Raw genomic sequence first — 22,253 nt, forward strand, 5'->3', positions numbered from 1 at the left:
ACTGGATGAATCGCCTGAATCACTTTGCAGGGTCAGAGCTGACGTTACAAAAGGAATTCCCCTGTTGTTCTAACACAATTTTTTACTCTGTTTCAATGTTAATGACAGCAGTGGTGTATGAGGCCACATCATTTTGTTTAACCTTCTACACAACCTAAACCAGACCATTTCACTCAACTATTTCTGCACCTCCTCACATAAAACAATCAAAATGATCAAGAAAATCTACATTTTACCCACAGTGATCTTTTCTGACAAAATCTGTAAAGCTTGTCACAAACAAACCCAAACTTGTCTGAGCAGGATTATTTTCTGTAATCATGTTTACTGGTGTTAATTATATGTTAACTATATAGCTGTCTTTGGTATTTTATAAAATTAATTATTCTTTTCTAGACCTCTGACTGGAATTCTCTCTCTGAATACTGGCACAACATGAGCATTCCTCTGGTTTTATGGGATTTCCCCAAAATTCCCATTTTTTAAAAAAATGAGCTGCAGATAGTTTTTCTGCCCACCAATTTTTCTTGCACACAGATTACTGGGGCTTTGCAATTAAATGTATCATCTTGCTTCCTTCTAAATATGAATCATAAGCCTGTATCAAAGACTCTTCTGCATAGCAGCAATTTTAATTTTACTTTGTCTACCTACCAGCGGGATATTACCATCACAAGGATTTCTTTCTCTCTCCTTATACACTGAGAAGCAATTATCCTTACGTCTGTAACCATGTATTTTTCCTGGTGACTTCAGGTTCTCTTAGCAATCCTCTTAACTCAAAATGTGTAATTACTGTTTCCTCAACTGATGGATGCAGCTCTCATTTCTATGAGTCTCATGTCATAGCTGCCTCATTTTCTGAAGTAGTTTTCTGGCCGTTTAATACACTTCCATTTAAAAACTCTTACTTTTCCTCCACAGCATTGTGATGTTTTTCTACTACACCGTTTTTAAATTCCCCCATAGTCTGGAGGAAAACCGTCCTCTTGACGCCAGGCAGTATGTATCAGCAATGAGGTCTGTCTTTGTTCAGACCGCTTTTCATCTGCTCGCAAGAGGCTGTCTCCAAACCCCAGTGTCTGAGCAAACGATGGCTTCAGCTTCACCACCACCAAACCCCAGGCTGCTGCGGGCTTCTCTGCCCGCCGTCCCTTTTGTCTTGCGACACCGTTCATTGTTAACAGCTCTGCGGTTACGGCCGCAAAAGAACCGCCCGCAGCCCCCCGCAAAGCAACGGATTCTCGGGCAGGGGCTGGCAGCCACCCGGGCCGGGGCAGGGCTCTCCCTCGGCGCGGCCATGTCGGAGGGGGAACGGCGCTGGGCCCGTCACCATGGCAACAGCGGCACGCTCCCCTCCGCGAGGCGCGGTGGCTGCGTCACGGCGGCGCGCCGGAGGAGAGTGGTGACGCACAAGGGCCGCGCCGGCGCCGAGCGCGGGAGGTGGGGGCCGGGAGGGAGCCGGCGCCGCGGTCCTGCCGGGAAGCGTTAACGGCCGTTTCCGCACCTCTTCCTGCAGCGCGTCCCGGAAGCGCGCGTCCCGCTGGTCGGGGGGAGAGGCGGCATGGCCGGCCCGCACCTGCAGCAGCCCAGCTTCCTGCTGGTGGGTGGGGAGCGGCGGGCGGTCACCGGGGAGGCGCCACACCGAGCCCGCGGGGCCGGGCCGGGCCGGGCCGAGCCGAGCGGGGCGGGCGGGGAGCGGCGCGGGCCGTCCCGTTTGGGTTGGCCGTGCGGTTTCCGGTTAACTGTCAGCTTTGTTACGTGCCTGTGAAGTTACAAGGTCGGTCAGTGTAACTTCAGCCGCATCGATAGAAATGCTGTACCGGAGGAGCGACGTCATTAGGGGATCTTTACGTCACGGCCGTGATATTGGCCTTTCTGGCAACGGTGATGTGATTTCCGTTATGATTTGTAACAGGCCACGCTGAAGGCAGATTGCATAAACAAACCGTTTGTGCAGAGGTGCCACGATCTGGAGACGGTCATTGAGGAGTTTCCCGCCAAGGTGAGCAGTCGCTGCCTTCTCAGACACTCACTGCCCGGTGTATTTCAGGGGAATTTGCTTTTTTCATATTACTATTTTCTTTGTTCCTATTTCTCTTATCTAGAGTTTTGAGGACCACAGGTGAAACAGTGGGAATCCAGCATTTCCCAAGAGTTAAAAACCTTTTCTAGTCATTAAAAGATTATTTCAGGTGACTGCACTTCATTAATACCTTTCAGCCTCAATTTACGAGGAAAATTAGTTTTTAAAACGTGACAAATAATTGCATGCGATGCTGCTAAGTATCGTTGGAACTTTAGTAGTATCAGAAATCAGGATGGATTTCCTGTAATTGCCATATTATAATACATTCTTTTGAATGGAAGCTCTGCCCAGTCATGATCTCGAAACAGTCATAAACAGCTGGCAGATGGCATCTGTGTGCATTCTAGTACGTGCAATAGAGACTGTTCAAGTGAGGAATTGTATGGACGAACTATTTGTGTCTGTTTTCCTTAAAGGAACTACATGGCATCTTCCCATGGCTGGTGGAGAGCATTTTTGGTAGCCTGGATGGCATCATCGTAGGCTGGAATCTTCGCTGTTTGCAAGGAAGAACAAATCCTACTGAATATTCTGTGGCTTTGGATTTCCTGGATCCCAGGTAAACTCATTAATTTCAGCACAGATTAAAAAATTTATGGTGAACAAATAACCAGTGTTTGACGTTTTTCCATTGTGCAAACAAAAGTTCACAAAGCGAGAGAGGAGAGGGTACTTACCATGGATTTTCTTTCTGATTCTTGTTTGCAGTGGCCCAATGATGAAGCTGGTTTACAAACTCCAAGCAGAAGAGTACAGATATGACTTCCCAGTCTCATATCTTCCAGTGAGTAACTGAAAAATTTGTAAGAAGAGAATGAAGCTGCTGTTGCAGCTATTGGAACTTTGCACACACTTTATATGTACAGTTCAGTATAGGCCAAGGTATAGCCTCGGCGCTCCAGGTTTTTAGAGCATACCCGTTTCTTTAAGCAGTTGCTAGAGGAGGAGAGTTCCCAGCCATAAACTTTGTAGGAGATGGTGGTTGTCAGCAGCTAGATTTTTGTGCTGTTCAGCCAAGAAAGCTGCATTGTGATTCTTATCGTGTCCCCAGAGGAAGTCGTGTGCTTTATCTTGGTTACCAGTAGTTGCAGGACTGAAAATAGCTTTCCACGCTCGCCACAGAGCAGAGCTTTCCCAAGCTGCGCTTTGTCTCCGTGTGTTTGAAGACTAACTGCTATCCTGGATATGAAGTATGGCATTTCAAACAGAAATGTTTATCTGCAGAGCTGTTTCACTGTGTTTCTTCCATTGCTGCCTGCTATCTAGAAATTGATTCAGATGGTTCTACATTCTTTAACAAAAGGAAACATCATTTAAGTATATAGTAATTGCTGGTCCGCAGCTCAGTTACCCTAACAAAACCATCAGCCATCAGGCAAACACCAGTCTTTTGCTGCTCCCACTCCAACTTGGTGAGTTGGAAAAGTCTTGGTGAAGGCTCGTTTTTTTTCCTATACTGAATACTCATTTTCAGTGAGAAAGTTGGCAGTTATCTAAAGAGCACGCATTTGCACAAGGAACTGCTGCAATGCAGTAAAACCCCACTGAGCTGAACGTAGATATGATCCCAGAATGCTGGAATGCAGCAGAACTTCACTATCTGAAAACATACTCTGCAAGTATGCTGAGTAGCCTGATTAATATTCATTACTCTTTCTTTCAGGGCCCCGTGAAGGCTTCAATACAAGAGCAAGTCCTACCAGAATGCTCTTTATACCACAACAAAGTCCAGTTTCCTTCATCTGGTGGTTTAGGTTTGAATTTGGCTCTTAGTATCCTTTTAGCAGTTGGATATTTAATTCCTTTTAAATATCTAAAACTGAGACATTACAAGCATTTCTGTTGTGTATTTATTATGTGTCTGTGGTAAATCACGGTCGTTCTAAAGAGTTTGGGCTGATTAGCAATGTTTAGATTCCAATGAAAAATAAATTTATCCTCTTCATGTAAACCCTTGTGGGGGAACTTCTGGCCTTATTCAAGTCAACAACAAAATTCCCAGTGATTTCAGTAGAGACTGTATTTCACAATTTTTGTTTTTGTAACTACTCCTAGTTTATGTATGTAATATGATAGAAAAAGGGCATGTTATCTTTGCAGCTGGTGTACTTATTGGAAGCAGTCTAGCTGCAGCTGCACTGGTTTCAGTTTGAGATAGTCAAATGTGCTAAGAAAAGTAATGCAAACACACCTTGCCACATAGAGAAAATCTCAATTACCAATGTTTGAGTCAGTTGGAAAGCAAGAAGGCAAAGCTGAATTTGCTGTTAAGCTCTAGCAAGTTAATTTAGCATTGACAAAATAAAAATTTAATGTCTAGTCAGCATCCCCAGATATCTAACAGCTGTACCTGTTTTTTATTATGTGATCCTTGACTCTGTTCTTCCAGATCCATTTGAATATTACATGTTTTACTTTGCAATTAGTTTGATTACACAGAAAGTAAGTACCTTTTGCAATTTTTCCCTTCAAATATTAGCCTTTCTTCACAATGCTTTAAGACCCTGCTGAGATGCTGTCCGGCAAAATTAACAGCAGTTTCATCTGTACTTTTAGAATTTGTTATTGCTTTGGTTCAGTTGATGATGTAAGACTGGATAATAAACAAAATACCCATCGTAGGTATACCAGGAAGCAGTCTGTCCAACAACATGCCAACACGGAGCAGGCAATGGATTCCAAATGGGTTTCCTACCCCTCTATCCAGTAACACCGTTTCTACAGTCATAACCACAGCTTTGTACTATGGTGTCTGGGTATTTGGTTCCTCTTCCTGTCGTTACCTGTGCTATATAACTGCACTCTTCTCATACTTGGTTACATTCACTGCTACAGCAACAGTTCTGTTGCAGTTAGTTACTTTACCTTTGCTCCAAAGTGACTTTGTTGTCAGTTCACCCTTGATAATGACTGGGCTTCTGCTTATTTATACTAAATGTGTCTGGCTGTGTAGCAGACACTCCCTAGCAGTGGCTTAAAGCTACAGTATATAACTCCATGTATATCCTGTGTGTCTGTTTCAGAACTCACCTGTCACCCATCATGTCAGCCCTTCCAACAGTGCTTATTTCATCTTGGTGGACACATACCTGAAGTGTTTCCTACCCACAGAAGGAAGTGTCCTTCCTCCACCTTCTTCCAATCCTGGGGGAGCCATCCCTTCCCCGACTCCCAGGTAATGACCACAGTGCCAGAGGCAAATTGTGGGAACAGTGCTTACAAAATACGGCTTGTTGGAACGAAATCTCTAACAAGTAGAAAACACCTCTGCTCTTTAAGATCTGTATGTACTTATTATATAATTACAAAAATTAAATAGATTTATGTTCACTTAATTTTACCATAAAGGTTTCATTTGAAAGTCTGAAAGGTAGCTACTATTGGAGCAGAAAAGGCATGTACAAGCAACAAAAATTCATCGGTTCAGCAACTCCAGTTGTGTTTTGTGCCCTGCAACTGGAGTGGGACAGATGTGGCTGTACTTGACAGTAGTGTTTACTATCTTCAGATACATATGGTATGTGGTAAAGATGGCACTGGTGATAACCACTGTTACAAGGAAACTTGCATCTTTCATTAATGTTGCTATAAAGCTAGACAACTTGGCAGTTGGTCATTTTGTTTCAGTTCTGAGGTTGCCATCCTTAATTGTTTAATGCTCTCATCACCTGTCTTGCAGTTCTTTGAAATTGCTGTGTCAGGACCACGTCTGTGGCTTTGTTGCAGACTGATAATGCTCATAGGTTTCTTAGTTCATAACTTCCTGATATAAAAAGCCAAGACACATATTAGTAATCAAATAATATAATGAGTGACTGCATTTCAGGTGACTTTTTGCATAGTAATAGATCAAGCTATTTAGCCACAACTGGAAGGAATAGGATGAAAGATTTTTGACCACTTACTGAAGTTCTATATGTCTGTGTGATAATGGCCTAAAAACAAACTCAAAGTTGAAGTGAAAATTCTCCAATACAAGCACCCAGTCTTTTGTTCTTTGCAATGACTAAGTGTGTGAAAGTCCACATTTTCAAAATTGGGTTTGCTACTCAAATTTATAAAATATTAGCAATTTTATACAAATGTAAAAATAAGTAGCTATTATATTTTATATAACTTCATCTTAAACACATTTCAAATATTGATTTCCATGGTCTGTTGAGCCTTAGCATATACCTGGGAAAATACAGATCAGGTGAATTATGAATATGGCAGGCAGAGTGAAAGAAAACAAACTGAATAGGAGAAAGTAAAAAAGCTATGTATTATTGAACATAACATCAGGTCTGTGTAAAACTGGTTCAGTGCAGTGATGTAGTGTTTGTTTATGGTTAAAGTGACTAGTAATTATAACATGTTGCAGAAGCTTGAAATGTGTAATCAGCTATACAGTTTTACTTCTTAAAAACTGTTTTCCAGTTTATAAACCAGTAATTAAAAGCAATTATGTATTTCCCTCTGTTGAGGCTTACTGACTTCAGTATTTCCATTCATTTGGCTTTCAAGGTCTCCAGCAGTGCCTTTCACTTCCTACGGCATGCATCACACCAGCTTGCTGAAACGGCACATTGCCCATCAGCCTTCTGTGAATGCTGACCCAGCTTCCCAGGAGATCTGGAGATCAGAAACACTGCTTCAGGTAAGTTGTATTTAAGGAAGAAAACACCCCACAACATTTCTTGCTGCTAACGGAGGAATCTCTTCTTTTTAAACGAGAGAGTTATGTCATTTTGCTTTAGCTTGTTTTTGGAATTCAGCAGTGCAGCTGTTGTTTTCTGTTAGTGAAACAAAGAACCACTGTGAAACTGTTAAGTTGTGATTTAGAAAGGCACTTAATATCTTTTTTTTTTTTAGACTGCATATCTAACAACTGATCTTAAGCATTTGAGTAATTTTTTCTAGAAAAGTTTCTAAACCTAATTTTTTTTTTTTATTTATTTATTTTAATCTTACATCAATTCTATGCTCTAAGCAAAGGTTGAGCACAGAGAAGTTGGTTCGGTTCACCATCAAGGGAAGGGAAAGGAGAATCTGGACTTAACAGTTGTTCTGAAACAACTTCCTGCCATGTTGCTGAACTGAATTATTGATGCTTAGCAAGTGCTAACAGTATGCCAACTCAGTCATTTGCACTGACACGATGGTAACCTGAAACGTCTCTGAATAGGTGCCTGTCTAGTTACAAGTACAGCTTAGTTTTCAAATTATATACTATGGTCTTCCCTTATACCTACCTTGTGACTGACAAGTCCTGGATTATTTCTCTTTCCCTAGCTGAGAAAATATTTGTTTTGCAGATCTTTGTTGAAATGTGGCTTCATCATTATTCACTGGAAATGTATCAGAAAATGCAGTCCCCTCATGTCAAGGTAATAGTTTGTACTTCATTCATGAGCATCATCTGATGGTTGAACTCTTATCTTGGGGTAAATCTCCTATTCTGTGGAGAATTTTTTTGGTATATTGGTCCAAAGGAAAGAAGTAACTTATCAGAGTATCTACGTGAGTGTGTCAAAATCGCTAATCCAGTTACAAAGAGTGTTGTGAATAAGTGTGTCATCCAGATTTGCCTTCATTGCAGAAGTTGTGTTGTTTTTGTTTTGTTTTTGTAAAAGAAGTTTGTGGGATGGTCACAACAATCTGAACACCAGTAATCAAACTATAATGACGGGGAAGATGCCACTATAAAACCATAGTGTTAAATCCCACTGGGGCAACATGGCTGCTAAAAATAGCTAAAATTTATTTTCATCAGTGATAGCAACTGTTACTGAAATACCAATTTCTAATATCTGTAACCATTTTTTAGCATAAATCCAAATTAAAAAAGGAAATCTTACTAAACTGTCCTTCAGTGTTAAGTGAATAAGCCTTTTTTATTGTTTCATATTCCAAAATATGCTTTTCACCGTAATGGTGTCAAAAGCAGTTCTGTAGCTATAGAGTTCAGAATATCTTAGAAGCTCTTGCTCAGCTAATACGCTGTTTTAAGCAGTTTGAGGTGGCCTGTTCAGTAACAAAATACTGCATGTAAAATCTAAGTAAGTGTTGGGGAGGCTAAGATCAAAGGCATTATAAATGTAAAGGGAATTTGAAGGAGAAAATGTTGATACTCTGAATTCCCTCTGGGTCACAGGGGGAGTTTCATAGAAGGGGAGAGAAATATAAAAGCTACTCAGGATTTATTCCTGTGTGAAAGAGCAATATGAGAGTTGATTGACTGAGAAATTCTGATCCTTCACTCCACAGACTATAAAATAACATATATTTATATTTTGCTAGGGAAAAACATTGGAGAGCTGAAGTGTGATGGGTTTTGTCTTTTATTCTTGAAGTTGAGGTCAAAATGCAAACTCACTAATGTTGCAAAGTCTCCACTTGAGACCCCCAGCAGCATGGCTGTGCACCTGTGATGGAAACGCTTTGCTTGAAGTACCTTTGGTCTGTCTGTCTGTCCAGTCTCTGTGCATCAAGCGCTGTGCTTAGGCCAGAAATAATGATTGCTTTAAACTTCTCTCCTCTGTTCACCCTCTGTGTTTCAGATGCTCTCTTCTAACACTAGGGAGCAGCAGTTATAGACAATGACTATCAATGTTGTGGTGGAATAGGGCCTAGGTAGAGCTTAAAGTTATCATCTGAAATCATCACTTCAGGATCCTCCACAAGGTGTGCTGAGCCACAGCTTGAGGCCATAACTCCCTGACAGTATTCTAGTTTCATCTTTGATGGGAAGTAATCATGGGCATAGAAAAAAGGAAGTCTTCACTCTTTGGGGGTTAGAACACCTGAATAGGGGACTGGAATTCCCCATGACATCCATAAATGGACAAAGGATCCCTCCTGCAGGACTGAGGAAAGGTTCCAGATCGTTTGGGGACAGGACTGTTCATAAGCCTGCGATGCTGAAACTAAGCTTTGTAGACTGGTCTCAGGGTGGGCTAAAGGAGAATAGTCTGCTTCATAGTTCCTCAAATGAGGAAGTAAAATATGCAGAAATGCGAAGTTTTGTTTTAATGTAAGGGTTAAAGGGCTTGACTGGAAACCCAAGATTACCCTAAATCTTATTCTTAAAATTATTAATAATTATGCAGGTTCACTTTATTCTGTTTAGCCTTCTGTGCATTTGGAAGGAGGGGTAATTAGTGACCATTCATCCCTGGATCTAGACCCGTTTGACCATCAGTGACTTGAAATGGCTGCATACCTGTATTGGAAGGTGGGATGAGGTTCCACAGAACTTTCTCTTTCTTTGTCCAGCAGCCAGACTTGTTTTCTTTGATGGGCCAAGCCAGATCCCAGATATGTAACTTCCCTGTGAAGTGCCTCAAGGAATGATAGATTTTCCTTAAACCTTGTTAATGTAATCACAGACTTCTGTTTATAAGTAGAAGGTGGTGGAATGGGAATGAATAATTAATAACTTCTTTTGAGAAGATGTATTTCTTTTCTGCTTTACTGCTTTGAATTCTTTCTGGGTCTGGTGCAAAGCTGAGGTTGATACTAGTTGCGATGCTGAATTTCACTGTTTTCCCCATTAATTCAACTATTTTCCCATTCTTTTGCATTGTCTATTTGCATTTTCTTTCTTGGATGATCCAGAGCCCAAGCGTGCAGCATCTCTTTTCCTATTCCCTTCTGCTGGGATCACAATGAACCCTTAAAAAGAAGTTGTTTGATAAAACTTTATGTAATGCTTCCTGACCTTCCAATGCCAGGTGCCACAGACCCCAGCACTGCATGTGGAACACCCATTAGACTACAGGCTCTTGAGGATTCCTGTGGCAGGGGAGTCGATTACGAAGCCGATGTGTTTGAGCTGTTGGGGAGCTTGCAGTAACAATGCTACCACTCTAAGACTGTAAAACCAAAAGATGCCAAACTGGCACTAGAGGAGATTGGGTAGGGGCTGTTCAAAGACAGCAGAGGTGTGATCTGGAGAGTTAGTTTAGAGGCCTGACAGTAGTCATTGGGATCTGTGTAGTGTACATTTTTTGTTTTGTGTTTTTTCATTAATTTCATACATGTGTGTCACTGTCGCTACAGTATCCTCTTCACCATCTCATTGTCAAAAAATACTCCTTACCGTATTCATCAAGAAGGGTTCTGGCTGAGGCTTGCAGAGATTTCGGTGTTAAGGCAAGATGCCTTTTGCATCAGCATATAACACTGTATGTTAGGTATGTCTTTTGCCTTGTTATACAAGTGATGTTTCCCTAATAGTAAAAGTAATTTCCTCTTTTGAGGAAATTCGCAAGACCTGCAGCCTTCCTAAATGGGCTTTAAGTAGAAAGAGAAGACAGAGGATTTCTCCAAACTGGAAACTTACTGGACAGGTTCACAGTGATTATAAGAAGCCAAAGTTTTTTACTTCCTGTTCCTTGGGAAGAAGAAAATATCAACTTGAGTTTCTTCCCAGTATACAAACCCTGCTTCTCCAGCAGCACAGGAAGAAATGACAAAGTTTTCAAAATAGTATTAAAAAAGCTTGCAACATATTGAATGCGTTTACTCCATTACTTAATAAAACACCATAACAGTCTGTAAATCCTTGTGGCTGCAGTTCAGTTAACTTCTGAAATGGGGAGTTTATTTGGCAAAAGCTCCATGTCCCCTACCAGTACTTGCTCTGAGGGTAGCAAAGAGAACAGCCACAGCCACTTACAGCTATACTTTTTTGACACCTGCTCCCAGTTGTATTTCCAAATTGATAAAGGGTATGAAATAACTGTGGAATCAACCTCCTGAAAACCAGAAAGAAGAGGATAGCGTGGCTGCAGTTGTTGTTGTGATATGTTGTCCCTGACTGTATTTGTGATGTTCATTTTTTCCCCCACCCTTCTTCCTTGGGCTCATTCTCACTTTTTTTTTCTCTTGCTCTCTTCTCTCCTTTTTTCCCTCCCCCCCTTCCTTTTTGTTTCTGTTGTCTCAGCTGGAGGTTCTCCACTACCGACTCAGTATCTCCAGTAAACACCACGGTAGTCCTGCCCAATCCAGCTACCAGGCCCTCCACGCATACCAAGTATTATCATCTTTTCATTTTGTTTCCTTTTTAAAAATCTTGTTCCATCATATAATCTGCAAAGTGTATTGGTGCTAGCTGTACAGCAGCTTTTTCTGCTGAGGTGTGGGTTTACAACTTGATTGAGAATACTGTGTTGAGATTTACTAAATTTTCAGTGAAAACAGATAGTGAGAGTTATTAGCAAAGGTTACGGAGAAAATAGTTAAAATCGAGCATATTATGAGGACTAATTGGGAACTCCATTTTTAGAGATGCATTCTTGTAATGCATTGTAGAAAGAGGCTTATCAGCTATGCTGACATTTTTTTACACCAAAACTGGCTTCACCGATAGCAGATTTCTGCCCCTCACACACTAGTCATTTAAGCAAACCTTGCATCCAAGAGAAGATCAGAATTCGCGTGGCTGTCACCTAAATTTAAGGTAGGTAACATCTAGGTTTGTTTAGCCAGTGAAACGTCATTGGATAGTACTAAATTTGTAGTGGCAATGTGAACTTGACTGTCCAGTTTTGCAAAAGCAGGAGTGGTACATTTGCAGATTGTTCAGGAAATGTGCATGTAAAAACATTCCTGTTGGAACAGATTGCTGATTCCTCTTTCCCTACTTCAGCCCTTTATTCATTGGGTCTTCATTATGGGAAAGGGGAGGGCTGAGCATATGTACTGTAAAGCTCTTATTATACTATAAAGCTCTTTAGCACTACATGGAATTTTCCTGCTGTTTAATACTTTATTTTTTTTTTATAAAGTGCTATGATATCTCAAGGTACTGCTTAGAAAGGAAAACAGGAACTACTACTTGTCTTTAAATCTTTTTTACTATTATGTTTATCTAATTACTGTGTTAAGAAAAGAATGGCATACATCCATCTGGTAAGCTAAGGTTTGACAACAAAAACACATGTGAGGAAAAATACTTTTTAAACCAGTAATGTTTGTAATGGTGCTGATCCGGGCTAAGAGGAAATTATAAGATTTGCTAAGTGGAAAAACTAGCATCACCTGAAACGATGTATTGAAATAGTGGTACTGGTGGTTTTGTAAGATCAAAAGCTACCTTCAAGGGGAGCCTAGAATTTTTTTAAAATTACACCCTTTCAAGGCCTATAGCAGAGTACTCAACCTCTCTAATTGCTTTTGGAGATCCTCATCTAAACTCCTAGGACCAAGTAACTTCTCAGAGTTCTACCCTCTTGTATAAACTTGGGACTGTAGAAAACATGCTGACTTACCAGGAGCTGTCAAGAACACAAGACCAGCCTTCATTAGAACTGGTAACAGGTTATCGTCTCTCTTGAAGAGTCTCAGATCTGGCTGTACTACATGACTATATCTATCATCAAGCCTTGAATCTTTTTCTGGAGAGAACTTTACAGCGTATTAAAAATCTTAAGAGATTGTAAAAACACATCTGCTTTGCCTCAGCCGTTGTAGAGAAAGGACACAAAAAGACACACACAGACACCCCCTGCTCCCTGTCCCCAGCACTGGAAATACTGTTGAAGGGATTTAAGAAGTGGAAGCTTTTTGTATAAAAATGCCTGCCAGTCCCCTAGAGTCATATTCAGCATCTTACCTCAGCATGGCTGCACTTAGCATCCTGGAAACATCTTGCAGCTATTGTCTAATACACTCTTCCAGCATCTTCCATTATACTGGCAGCTGTAACTTTTGTTTCATGTACATTCTTCTCACTTTTTGAGAAACATGAGAGCTGTGAAACTTGGAATACAAATGATATCTTAAAATCTGCCTTCAGCAGTGGATTGAGATTAGTTCAGTACTCTTAAAGCAGATCACAGTAGCAAGGAGTTACTGCTTTGTCCCCAGATTCTGCAGCAGACCAGCTCTGGTGCTGGGCACCCAGGAGAGCTGGCTCTTTTTTACCTCATTCATCTCTCTGCTATATCATACACTCGCTCGTTTATTAGTAACATCACTGTGGCTCACCATCACTCCTTGTGCTACTGCCACCCAGGCTACTTCTACCCATAGTGATGCTAGAAGCAACAGGACCACGCAGGACTTGAAGTGGTTCTTATTCTTACCATAACTCTTTCTAGGATTATTCTTTCTTGTAAGGCAGATGAGTACCAGCATAGGAAGGAGAACTCAGTAAAGCCAGCCAAGAGCATAAACAAAGGATCTGTTGTGCTGTCCACAGCAATGAACTTATAACCATAATGAAAGGCTGAATATTCTTTTTTCAGAAAGAGGTAAGTCGAAATCTACAAGTTATTCTGTTTTTTAATGCTAGCCTGAAATCCAGTGCATTAGAGTACTGTAGATACTTTTTCTTACAATCACATTACCAAAAATATACTACTGTATCTTAGTGAACTGCTGGCAGAAGATTGATGCAGCTTGTCCTGGGGAGCAAGGCTGTCTAAAATCAGGTGGCACCAAACTACGGTGAAGAACCTAGAAGGAAGAGAGCATTTCTTGTATTTCTATTTCTGATCTGAGAGTATAATTTTCCTGAATTATCACCTGGACATTTAGCATATGATACTCATTATCTTCCTGTCTTTTGCTTTGAATCTAGGAGTCATTTAAGCCCACTGAAGAGCATGTGCTAGTGGTAAGACTGCTTGTGAAACATCTGCATGCTTTCAGCAACAGCTTGAAACCAGAGCCTCTGTCCCCTTCAGCCCACTCCCACACAGCCAGCCCACTAGAGGAGTTTAAAAGGTAGGTACTTGAGCAGCCTGTCTCTGCAACATATAGAGCTTCTCCCTGAAAAGCTCTGCTTTCACTGAGAGGTTGAATTAGGTTGTTCTAATGGCTAAATACAGAAGTACATTATTAAAAGTACATGAGTGCTAATGGATTATGTTTGTCGCATCCACTAGATGGGGGGGGCAGCTTCAGGAGGGGGGATGTCTTGCTATTACACTAGTCTGTGTCTTGGCACAAGTCAGAGAAAAGAAAACGCTACCAGCGGATTCTGGCCAAGGTTAGTGGAGAATTTTATATTTATGTATTTGAGTTGAAATTCAATGGCCAGAAGTAGCTTCAGTTAAGAAAGAAGTTTGGGTCAGTCCTTCCTGTGTTTGCATTTGCAGAAGTGTGTTGGGTTGTTGGTTGATAGAGTTGGGGTTTTTTTGTTTTTAAAATTGCTGCTGGTTTATACATGCGACTGTCTTTGAATCTGTTTGCAGGGTTGTAATTCCTCGGTTTGTCCAGGAGAAGCTTTATATTTTTCTGCAACACTGTTTTGGCCACTGGCCTCTGGATGCCTCTTTCAGAGCAGTACGTACCTGCTTCTCTTTCTAAGTCTGTACTAGTTATTGCTGTTTAGCAGCTATTTCTTGGTCTTTACTTTTTTTTTCTAGAGCAGTGAAATTCTTTATATAACATGTACATTTAACGTTAGAAAAAGAGTGCCAATTAGACATGAGAAGGAAGTAGAATAGATCTTGGTGAGAATTACTACAGGTTGTTGGCTGATTTTCCTGACACTGAAAACGGCTGTTGATTGACAAGAAGTAGGTAGAGGTAGGTTACTACCTCCTAAGAGGTAGGTTACTCTTAGAACAGATACATTCTAATACGTTCTAATTTCTTAATATCTTATCTAATATGATAGCTCATAAACAAAAGTAATAAGATATTAATTTACGATAGCAAGATACTGCAGCTATTACCTCCTGCAAGCAGGAAAAGAAATACATCAGACCATGACTCTTGGTAATTAATGTAGGAGTTTAAAAATGCAGAATGTAGCAGGGCTAGATCTTGCTCACTAGACCTATAGTTATCTCTGTTGCAGTGTTTGAGGTACACACGTAAGGCAGAATGTCAGAAGAAATGTTTACAGAGGCCATGGCAAACCTATTGGCTTCAGTGCAATCAGGACTCAGGGTGGTGAGAGCTGAAATGATATTCATGTAGCATCTTGTTTACTTACTTTAATAGAGGTTCAGTGAACACTATCAGAGCTGTTAACTGCACCTTAAATATAGCCACCACCTAAGTTTTTTTTCTTTTTTTGTAGTAGCTGTTTGAGTGCCATCTCATCTGGGTATTACAGAATATCCAGATTGGTCCTAATGAACATGCTCTTGGGTTTCTTTAGTTCTTTTTCAAAGATACTCAGATTACTAGAGAGAGCTTTATTCCTAAAAACTTTTAGGTGTCATCAAGATAACATTCACTAGGTTTAAAAGAAACAAACAAAAAACTCTGTCTTCCTTTCGAAAAAGTATTGATACTCACATGGTTTTATGTGTGATTTTGCTTAGGTTCTTGAGATGTGGTTAAGTTACTTGCAGCCTTGGAGATATGCTCCAGAAAAGCCGCCACAAAGTGCAGAGCCCTTGCCTCGCAGCGTGTCGGAGAAATGGTAAGGAGGAAAGCAGCTGTGAGTACTCTGAACCAAACCTCAAGTTTATGCAGTTCTCGAGTAAAAGAGCAGGATTTCAAGAACCATCTGCCAACCTGAATTAGCTTCCTGTACAAGATTAGAGATGATTTCTTACAATACAAGCTTTTGTTTTGAGACGAATATTCTTTTGTCTCAGTGCAAAGAGACCATCCTTCCAGAGACAGTATAAAACATTCCCCTTAATGACTCATTTGGCAGAAGACAAAATACCAATTATTTAAATAGCTGTACTCACAAATCCTGTACTCCCTTTGACAGGGCTGCCTTCATTCAAGAAAACCTACTCATGTATACTAAGCTGTTTGTAGGATTTCTGAACAGAGCTCTTCGAACAGACTTGGTCAGTCCAAAAAATGCTCTCATGGTGTTCCGAGTAGCCAAGGTCTTCGCTCAGCCCAATCTAGCTGAAATGATCCTGAAAGGTAAATGGATATTTTGACATCTTATGCTGTCCTGTCTCAATCTTTCTTCACAATGGCTACATCTTACCTCAGAAGCACTGAGATGAATAGACTTACTCTCCCATTTTGCCGTTCAAAAGTCTGTGTCTTCACTAATGTTTGTTGTATTGGTTTAATACATCTATAGTTCTTTTCTAACCACCATCATTTAGATTTCATTCCACAATTTTTCTTTAAAGAATAAAGAATACAATATTAGGTGTTTACAATAAAGTCAGTTTTTCTTACTTGATTACTTACCTCAGGATTAAAACTTCTTATATCTCTAAAGGTATCTATACTTAGCAAAATAGCTAGTCAGCTAGTCATGTATGCACTTCAGGATAATTAGGATACAGTAAATTTGGGAGAGGCAAGATTTGACAAGTATCAATGTCTTAAGTGTCATGATTCTCCACTGCCTTTGAAAAAATGTTACAGCCTTAAAATGCTGTATGTATGGTCTGCATTTAAATGCACTCTGACATTTTCTGCTGTGGGCAGAGAGGATTAAATGAAAAAAAGTTAATTAAGGCCTCTTTCCCCCTAGAACTACCTGCCTACCTAAAAGCAAGTTGCCCAGCAGACTTAAGATGCTTTGTAGCTAGACCTTCCCCAGGCGAAAACAGGAGTATTATGTAACCATCTTCACTACTTTTCTCAAATTCTAGGAGAACAGTTATTCCTGGAGCCAGAACTTGTTATTCCCCATCGTCAACACCGACTTTTTATGACCCCCACACTTGGTGGGAGCTTCTTCTCATCGTGGCCTCCAACTATTACAGATGCCTCATTTAAGGTGAAGAGTCATGTTTACAGCCTGGAAGGACAGGACTTCCAGTATAAACAGATGTTTGGCACAGAAGTCAGAAATTTGGTAAGCAACAAGTTTCTTGTCACATGTCTTTCTACTTTGACAGGTGTTTTCTCAATGCTGAGCATCCATATTATGAGAAGTTAAGAGTAGAAAACCTTACACCCTGCACTATTGCATAGTTAAGTTTACTGGTGGTGACTTCTGGAACCTGAGGGGTCTCAATCCAGCACAGCTGTAAAAATCTACTTGCTATTTGCTAAATAAGAAGTTAATGTAACAGCTTGCTGCCTTGGAGTAGTATATTGTGAGTATTTCCTCTCAAACATGCTCACTGTGAGCTTCTAATTCATTGTATTTATTAGTACCTATCAGCCAGTCAGATAAAAATAGCAGGAGGAAAAAAAAAGCAGCTGAAAAAACCTAAGAAGCACTCAAGTTTCTTAAATGCTTCAACAGCAAAGAACTACCTTTGCCCTATTGGAAATGCAACTAACAGCCTTAGCACAAGTCCATATGAGCTAAGAGAGTGAATTTGCTGGGTTTGCTCTCACTGCCAGGTATCAAGGCACAGTTTTATCCATGTATTGATGCTTAGTGGTCCTTTATGTTTGTCCCACACAATTAATTTGTTTTGTTTTAGGTGTTAAAACTGGCTCAGTTAATTTGTCAGGCACAGACGACGGCAAAATCCATATCAGACCATTCTGCAGAGACAATGGCTAGCCAGTCCTTCTTTTCATGGTTTAGATTTACACCATCTGAGATTAATGGTTCCTACACAGGCAATGACCTTGATGAAATTGGGCAGGACAGCATCAAAAAAACAGACGAATATTTAGAGAAGGCACTGGAATACTTGTGCCAAATCTTTAAGGTATGTAACATCTTTCTAAGAACTTTCCCTGTGTGGCAGTGTGAACAAGAGTCAGGATTCCTCAAACATACTTCTATCGCTTTTGTACTTTGTGGGGTCACAAAGCCATCCAGAGACCCTGCTAGCAAATTTTGTTGTAAATGTCTTTTAGGCTTGACTTCACCTGACCACTTCAAGACTGCTTTCAACATAGATAGAATTAGATATTCTTAATTTCTAAATATTAAGCCCACTTTGTTTCAAGTGACCACTCTTTTGGACTATGGTTTACACTAAACCTGTCTCTTTACTTGTGCCTGTTCTCATGTTTACGAACAGGCAAGACATGGCTTAAATTTTAAAAACAGTCCAGTATCTTCTAAATGTAAAGAGCTATAAAAATACAACATATAACTGCAGCTATAGTTGAATGGATGAACTAGAAGTAGGCTGTTTCTTTGGTTAAACTTAAAAGAACAGATTAATTTGTCTGTCAGCCACACTCCATTATACAGAATTGACCTAGGACAAGATAGCTATTTGACAGCTCTCAAGGAGTAAGGGACATATAAAACAGAACACCTCTCTTGGATTTGACAAGCACAAACAAGAAATCTGGAGACTTTTATCTCCTTTTAATGTCTAACCAAGGTGCTATTAAGCAGTTCTTGGTATCTGTGCTGGCTGTCAAAGGCTTCCACTGCTAAGGAGTTTGTGAAGGGAGAAAGAAATGAAATAGAAGAGGAGGGTAGATCAAACACATGCTTTAGAACTGTGTTATTCTTGAGTAGCTGAATGAAGCCCAGCTGACCCAGATGATGATGAAGTGTGGGACAGCTCAAGACGAGAATGGAAAAAAACAGCTTCCAGACTGCATTGAAAGCGAGGATGGCCTCATTCTTACACCCCTTGGCAGGTACCAGGTGAGAGAGAAGAAAGATTCCATATAGCTACCCTAGATTGTTCTTGAAGAAACAAGTTGTCCTTCTACAGCAACAGAAACGCAATTTAACTGGGGCTAAGAGAGGTGCCTCTAAAGGCGTTTCAGATGAGAGCTACAAGATAAGGGGTTTATTTTCCTGTTTCTAGATCATAAATGGCTTACGTAGATTTGAGGTGCAGTATCAAGGAGATGCTGAGCTTCAGCCCATCCGAAGCTACGAAAATGCCACTCTTGTCCGCCTCCTATTTCGTTTATCCTCAGCACTTAATGAAAGAGTAAGTACACCATAGTCTCCTTTTATATTTTCCATTGCAAATTCCTGTTCTTCACTGCACCTGCACATATATGACACTTTGTTTATTCTTGCTCTGTCTCCTTTATTGAGGTCTAGATGGGTATTTCCTAATAGTATCAGGCCTGCTTCTTTACTTGTAGTTCTGCTTTTCCTACACAAAACATTAATAAATAACATTTTAAATGTATTCTTTATGCTTGATGAACTAAGGGAGTATCGTTCAGAATGAATGTTTCTAAAACAGGAAAAGCAAATCCTTTTCTTCCTATAGGTATGAAAGATAAAAGGCAAGTCTGCACTAAAGCAGTTCTACTATTAGAAGTGTATTTTGGTATTTTTTGCTCTATTTCCTATAGTCCTCATCCAATTTCTTACAATGAAGAAAATTGTAAAATAAGTGACACTTACTTTATGACAGTAGTTGCAGTAGAATACTAATGTTTAAACTTTTCTTACCTCAGTTTGCTGATCAGATGGATGTGCTTTGCTCCAGGGAAGATTTTGTTGGCAGACTTTGTCGCTATCATCTTACCAACCCCCACCTAATACAGAAAATCAGGTATAGTCCCATGGTGAAGGACAGAACAAGCCAGAACTGGGGACCAAGAATCAGTCTGAGGTTTCTGGCTAGCTACAGGACTCTCATTTCTTTGCTGATGATCTACTTCATGGCATCCTGGTTTTACATTGGGCCAGTGGGCTGCACATTCATTATCCTGATTGGATATTTTCTTTATGCTGTAATAATGACTTTTTTCTCTGAAGGATGGAAGCCACACGAACACTGATTTCCTTCTCTCAGCTTACACTTGTAAAACTAAATGTTTTAAGGATGAGCCTGGGATTCAATGACTAAAATGTCTGAATTATCATATCAGATCTTCCTAAAGTATTTTTTAATATTAAAGTTAATTGAGTTTTATAAACAATGATGTGGTCTTGTGGAGTGGAGATAATCAATGTAAATTTTATTTTTATAAAAGCATTCCTCTGGAATCTAGTGAATAACTTTTTTTTTGAGGGGGGAAGAATGAGCCATTGGTATTTATAATACTGAAGTGAACCATGCCATATGTAGAAACATTTTTGATTCAAGCCTCTTACACTGCTCTAAAGCAAGAATTAGCTATAGGACTTACACATTATGCTTACAGGCAGAGCAGTTACAAAGGCAACAGAAATAGCAGTGCACCAAGAAATTTATAGGAAGCTGCACTGATTGATAGAAAAAAAAAAAAAAACACACAGAAGATAGATGCCTCTCTTGCTGCCTTGTCCTCATAGCCCAGTGTTGGGCTTAAACCTCCTCTTCCCTGCCTGAGGCCTCCCCAACCCAGGCAGGTTTATGCCTTCCACCTCCATAAACCACTTCTCCATGTGTTTGCACCTCTGCTGGAGCCACTGTGCTTAATGGGGTATTAACACTTGCTTGTAAAAACAGAAGTTTCCCCTATAACCTTACTATAACTCCAACCTCATCCTTTTGGCCAGCAGATAGGAGCGTTCCTCTCTTGGAGTTCAACAAATACTTTGTTGTCCTCTCTCCTAACATGAAAAGGGCAAGAAATCCTTTTTTGTTTCATCAATGCTTAAAGAATCCATTGGTTCCCCTCTCAAGCAGCTGTGCTGCACCAGAGATACTCTTGTAAAGCATTAAGGACCGTGCATAGCTGTGAGACAGGAGAGAAACCATTTACTAAACAAACACAAGAGCACCCACACACATGCACGGCAGCATCTGACGCTGGTTAAACACTGCGCTGCTCAGCTCCGTTGCTGTCCAGCACAGCCACGCTGCTGCCTCCGCCAGGGCCACCCAGCTGATACCACTGGGATGGGGTGAGGCAGCTGCCCCCATGCCCTGCAGCCCCCTCCCCGCAGCCGCTGTAAAGGCCCTGGGGCAGGGCAGGCCAGGGGGCACTGCACTGGTGGGTGGGCAGCCAGCCGAGGGGAGCTCTGCCTCCCAGCAAGTGACCACAACAGGAACATAACGGTGGTACTGGGGAGGGGGACAGCAACAGCTGCTCCTCAGCAGCAGCTGTCACTCTGTGCTTCCTTAAATTACACTATTTATTAAAAAAAAAAAAAAAAAAAAAGAGAGATTTTCCCACTTTATTACAGATCTTCATTAATCTCATTCATTAAACTCATAATGAATCAGGGATTGCTGCTAAAAGCTATGCCACATTTTCCTGTTGCTGCAGACAGGATGAATTAAAAGCTGTAACAGAGATCAGCTATTACCTTGTCATCAATAGTCACAAATGGAAGACTGAGCTGCAAGAATGCCTTGAAAACCTGTCACCTTTTCTTGCAGTGTATCTTGACCCCAGGGGCATTGATGACCTACACTCAGTAACACAGAGCCGTACGTTGATCGATTAAAGAGCACTCTGGTCAGCTTATACAGAAAAATGGAATAGCTGAGGGTCATTTAGTTTGATCTAGAAATATAGTTTCTTCTAAACCACTACCCAAACTGCAGCAGCAGGCGAGGCAAAGCCAGAGGTGTGTTGCTAGCAATACAATGCACCGATAGTCTCAGCACTGGCTTGAGCTACATTTTAAAAAAACAGATCAGCACACAAAAGTCATATGCTTTACCTATGCTGGTTGGAAGCACAGGGAAGAGGAAAGAGTATTTCTGTACTGCCTGCTGCTGCAGTACAGCATTTTTTGCAAAACATTTTATTCCTCGGACCAAGCTGCTGTGAGAGATGCTGCCAGGCACTTCACTCAGCATAAGCTATAATTAGGAGGATTTTGTTCACACAAGGCAAAAATTATGTTTACTTTTTTTCAAAGGTCTAGAGAGTAAGGGAGTCCCCTTCTAGGTTACCACTGCCCAGGTCATGGGGTTTTGTTGTGTTTTGTTTGGTTTTTTTTTTTTTTATTACAAGCTCTGCTGTTGGCTAATACGAGAATCTGAAGTTCTGAAACATAAACCAAATACAGTGCTGAGAGTGTTGGGGGATGGATTTTATTTAACATTACAGTGGTAGAAATGTTTAGTGCTGCCCTCTAGAAGCAAGTCTATATACTGTCTAGCAACTTCCATGATACTGCTATATAAAAGGTCAACTTTTTTTTTTTTTTAATGAAGTCACGGGCATCTCCATGTTCAATACCTTCATGTTATATCCCCAGCTTATGATCACAATACTTACCCCCCATGGTGACACAGGAGTCAAACATTTGACTAAAGAGAGAGTTCTTCAGTAAAAGGTATGTCAGGTTTCTGGAGGGAACACATTCAGCAGTTGAAAAAAAAATCCATCCCTCAAAACATCTCTAATCAAGGGTAGAGATCACATACAAGTGTCTTCTTAATAAAATGGCACAACCTAGGGTACTAAACAATAAAAAGCAGGTGTTTTCACAGTATTTTGTGATTTCAAAACATCC

At 40.6% G+C, this 22,253-nt stretch overlaps 1 protein-coding gene across 2 annotated transcripts; it reads left to right on the forward strand.

The window, feature by feature from the left end:
- The first annotated feature begins 1,419 nt into the window (after positions 1-1,419).
- SMPD4 (sphingomyelin phosphodiesterase 4) lies at positions 1,420-19,777 on the forward strand. 2 transcript variants are annotated; one of them, XM_072880274.1, is made up of 19 exons: positions 1,420-1,603; positions 1,919-2,005; positions 2,506-2,648; positions 2,798-2,873; positions 3,753-3,861; positions 4,479-4,531; positions 5,113-5,264; positions 6,596-6,728; positions 7,387-7,458; positions 11,019-11,108; positions 13,659-13,804; positions 14,275-14,365; positions 15,358-15,458; positions 15,759-15,922; positions 16,612-16,817; positions 17,398-17,631; positions 18,402-18,533; positions 18,700-18,828; positions 19,310-19,777. In XM_072880274.1, the coding sequence occupies exons 1-19, from the start codon at positions 1,565-1,567 to the stop codon at positions 19,634-19,636; spliced, it is 2,484 nt and encodes an 827-aa protein (XP_072736375.1). In that variant the 5' UTR covers positions 1,420-1,564; the 3' UTR covers positions 19,637-19,777. The 2 variants fall into 2 exon arrangements, with proteins under 2 accessions (XP_072736375.1, XP_072736376.1); XM_072880275.1 differs by lacking the exon at positions 11,019-11,108.
- Positions 19,778-22,253: the final 2,476 nt, after the last annotated feature.

This window comes from Ciconia boyciana, chromosome 15 (genome assembly GCF_034638445.1).
Source record: "Ciconia boyciana chromosome 15, ASM3463844v1, whole genome shotgun sequence".
In the NCBI taxonomy this organism is placed as follows: domain Eukaryota; kingdom Metazoa; phylum Chordata; class Aves; order Ciconiiformes; family Ciconiidae; genus Ciconia; species Ciconia boyciana.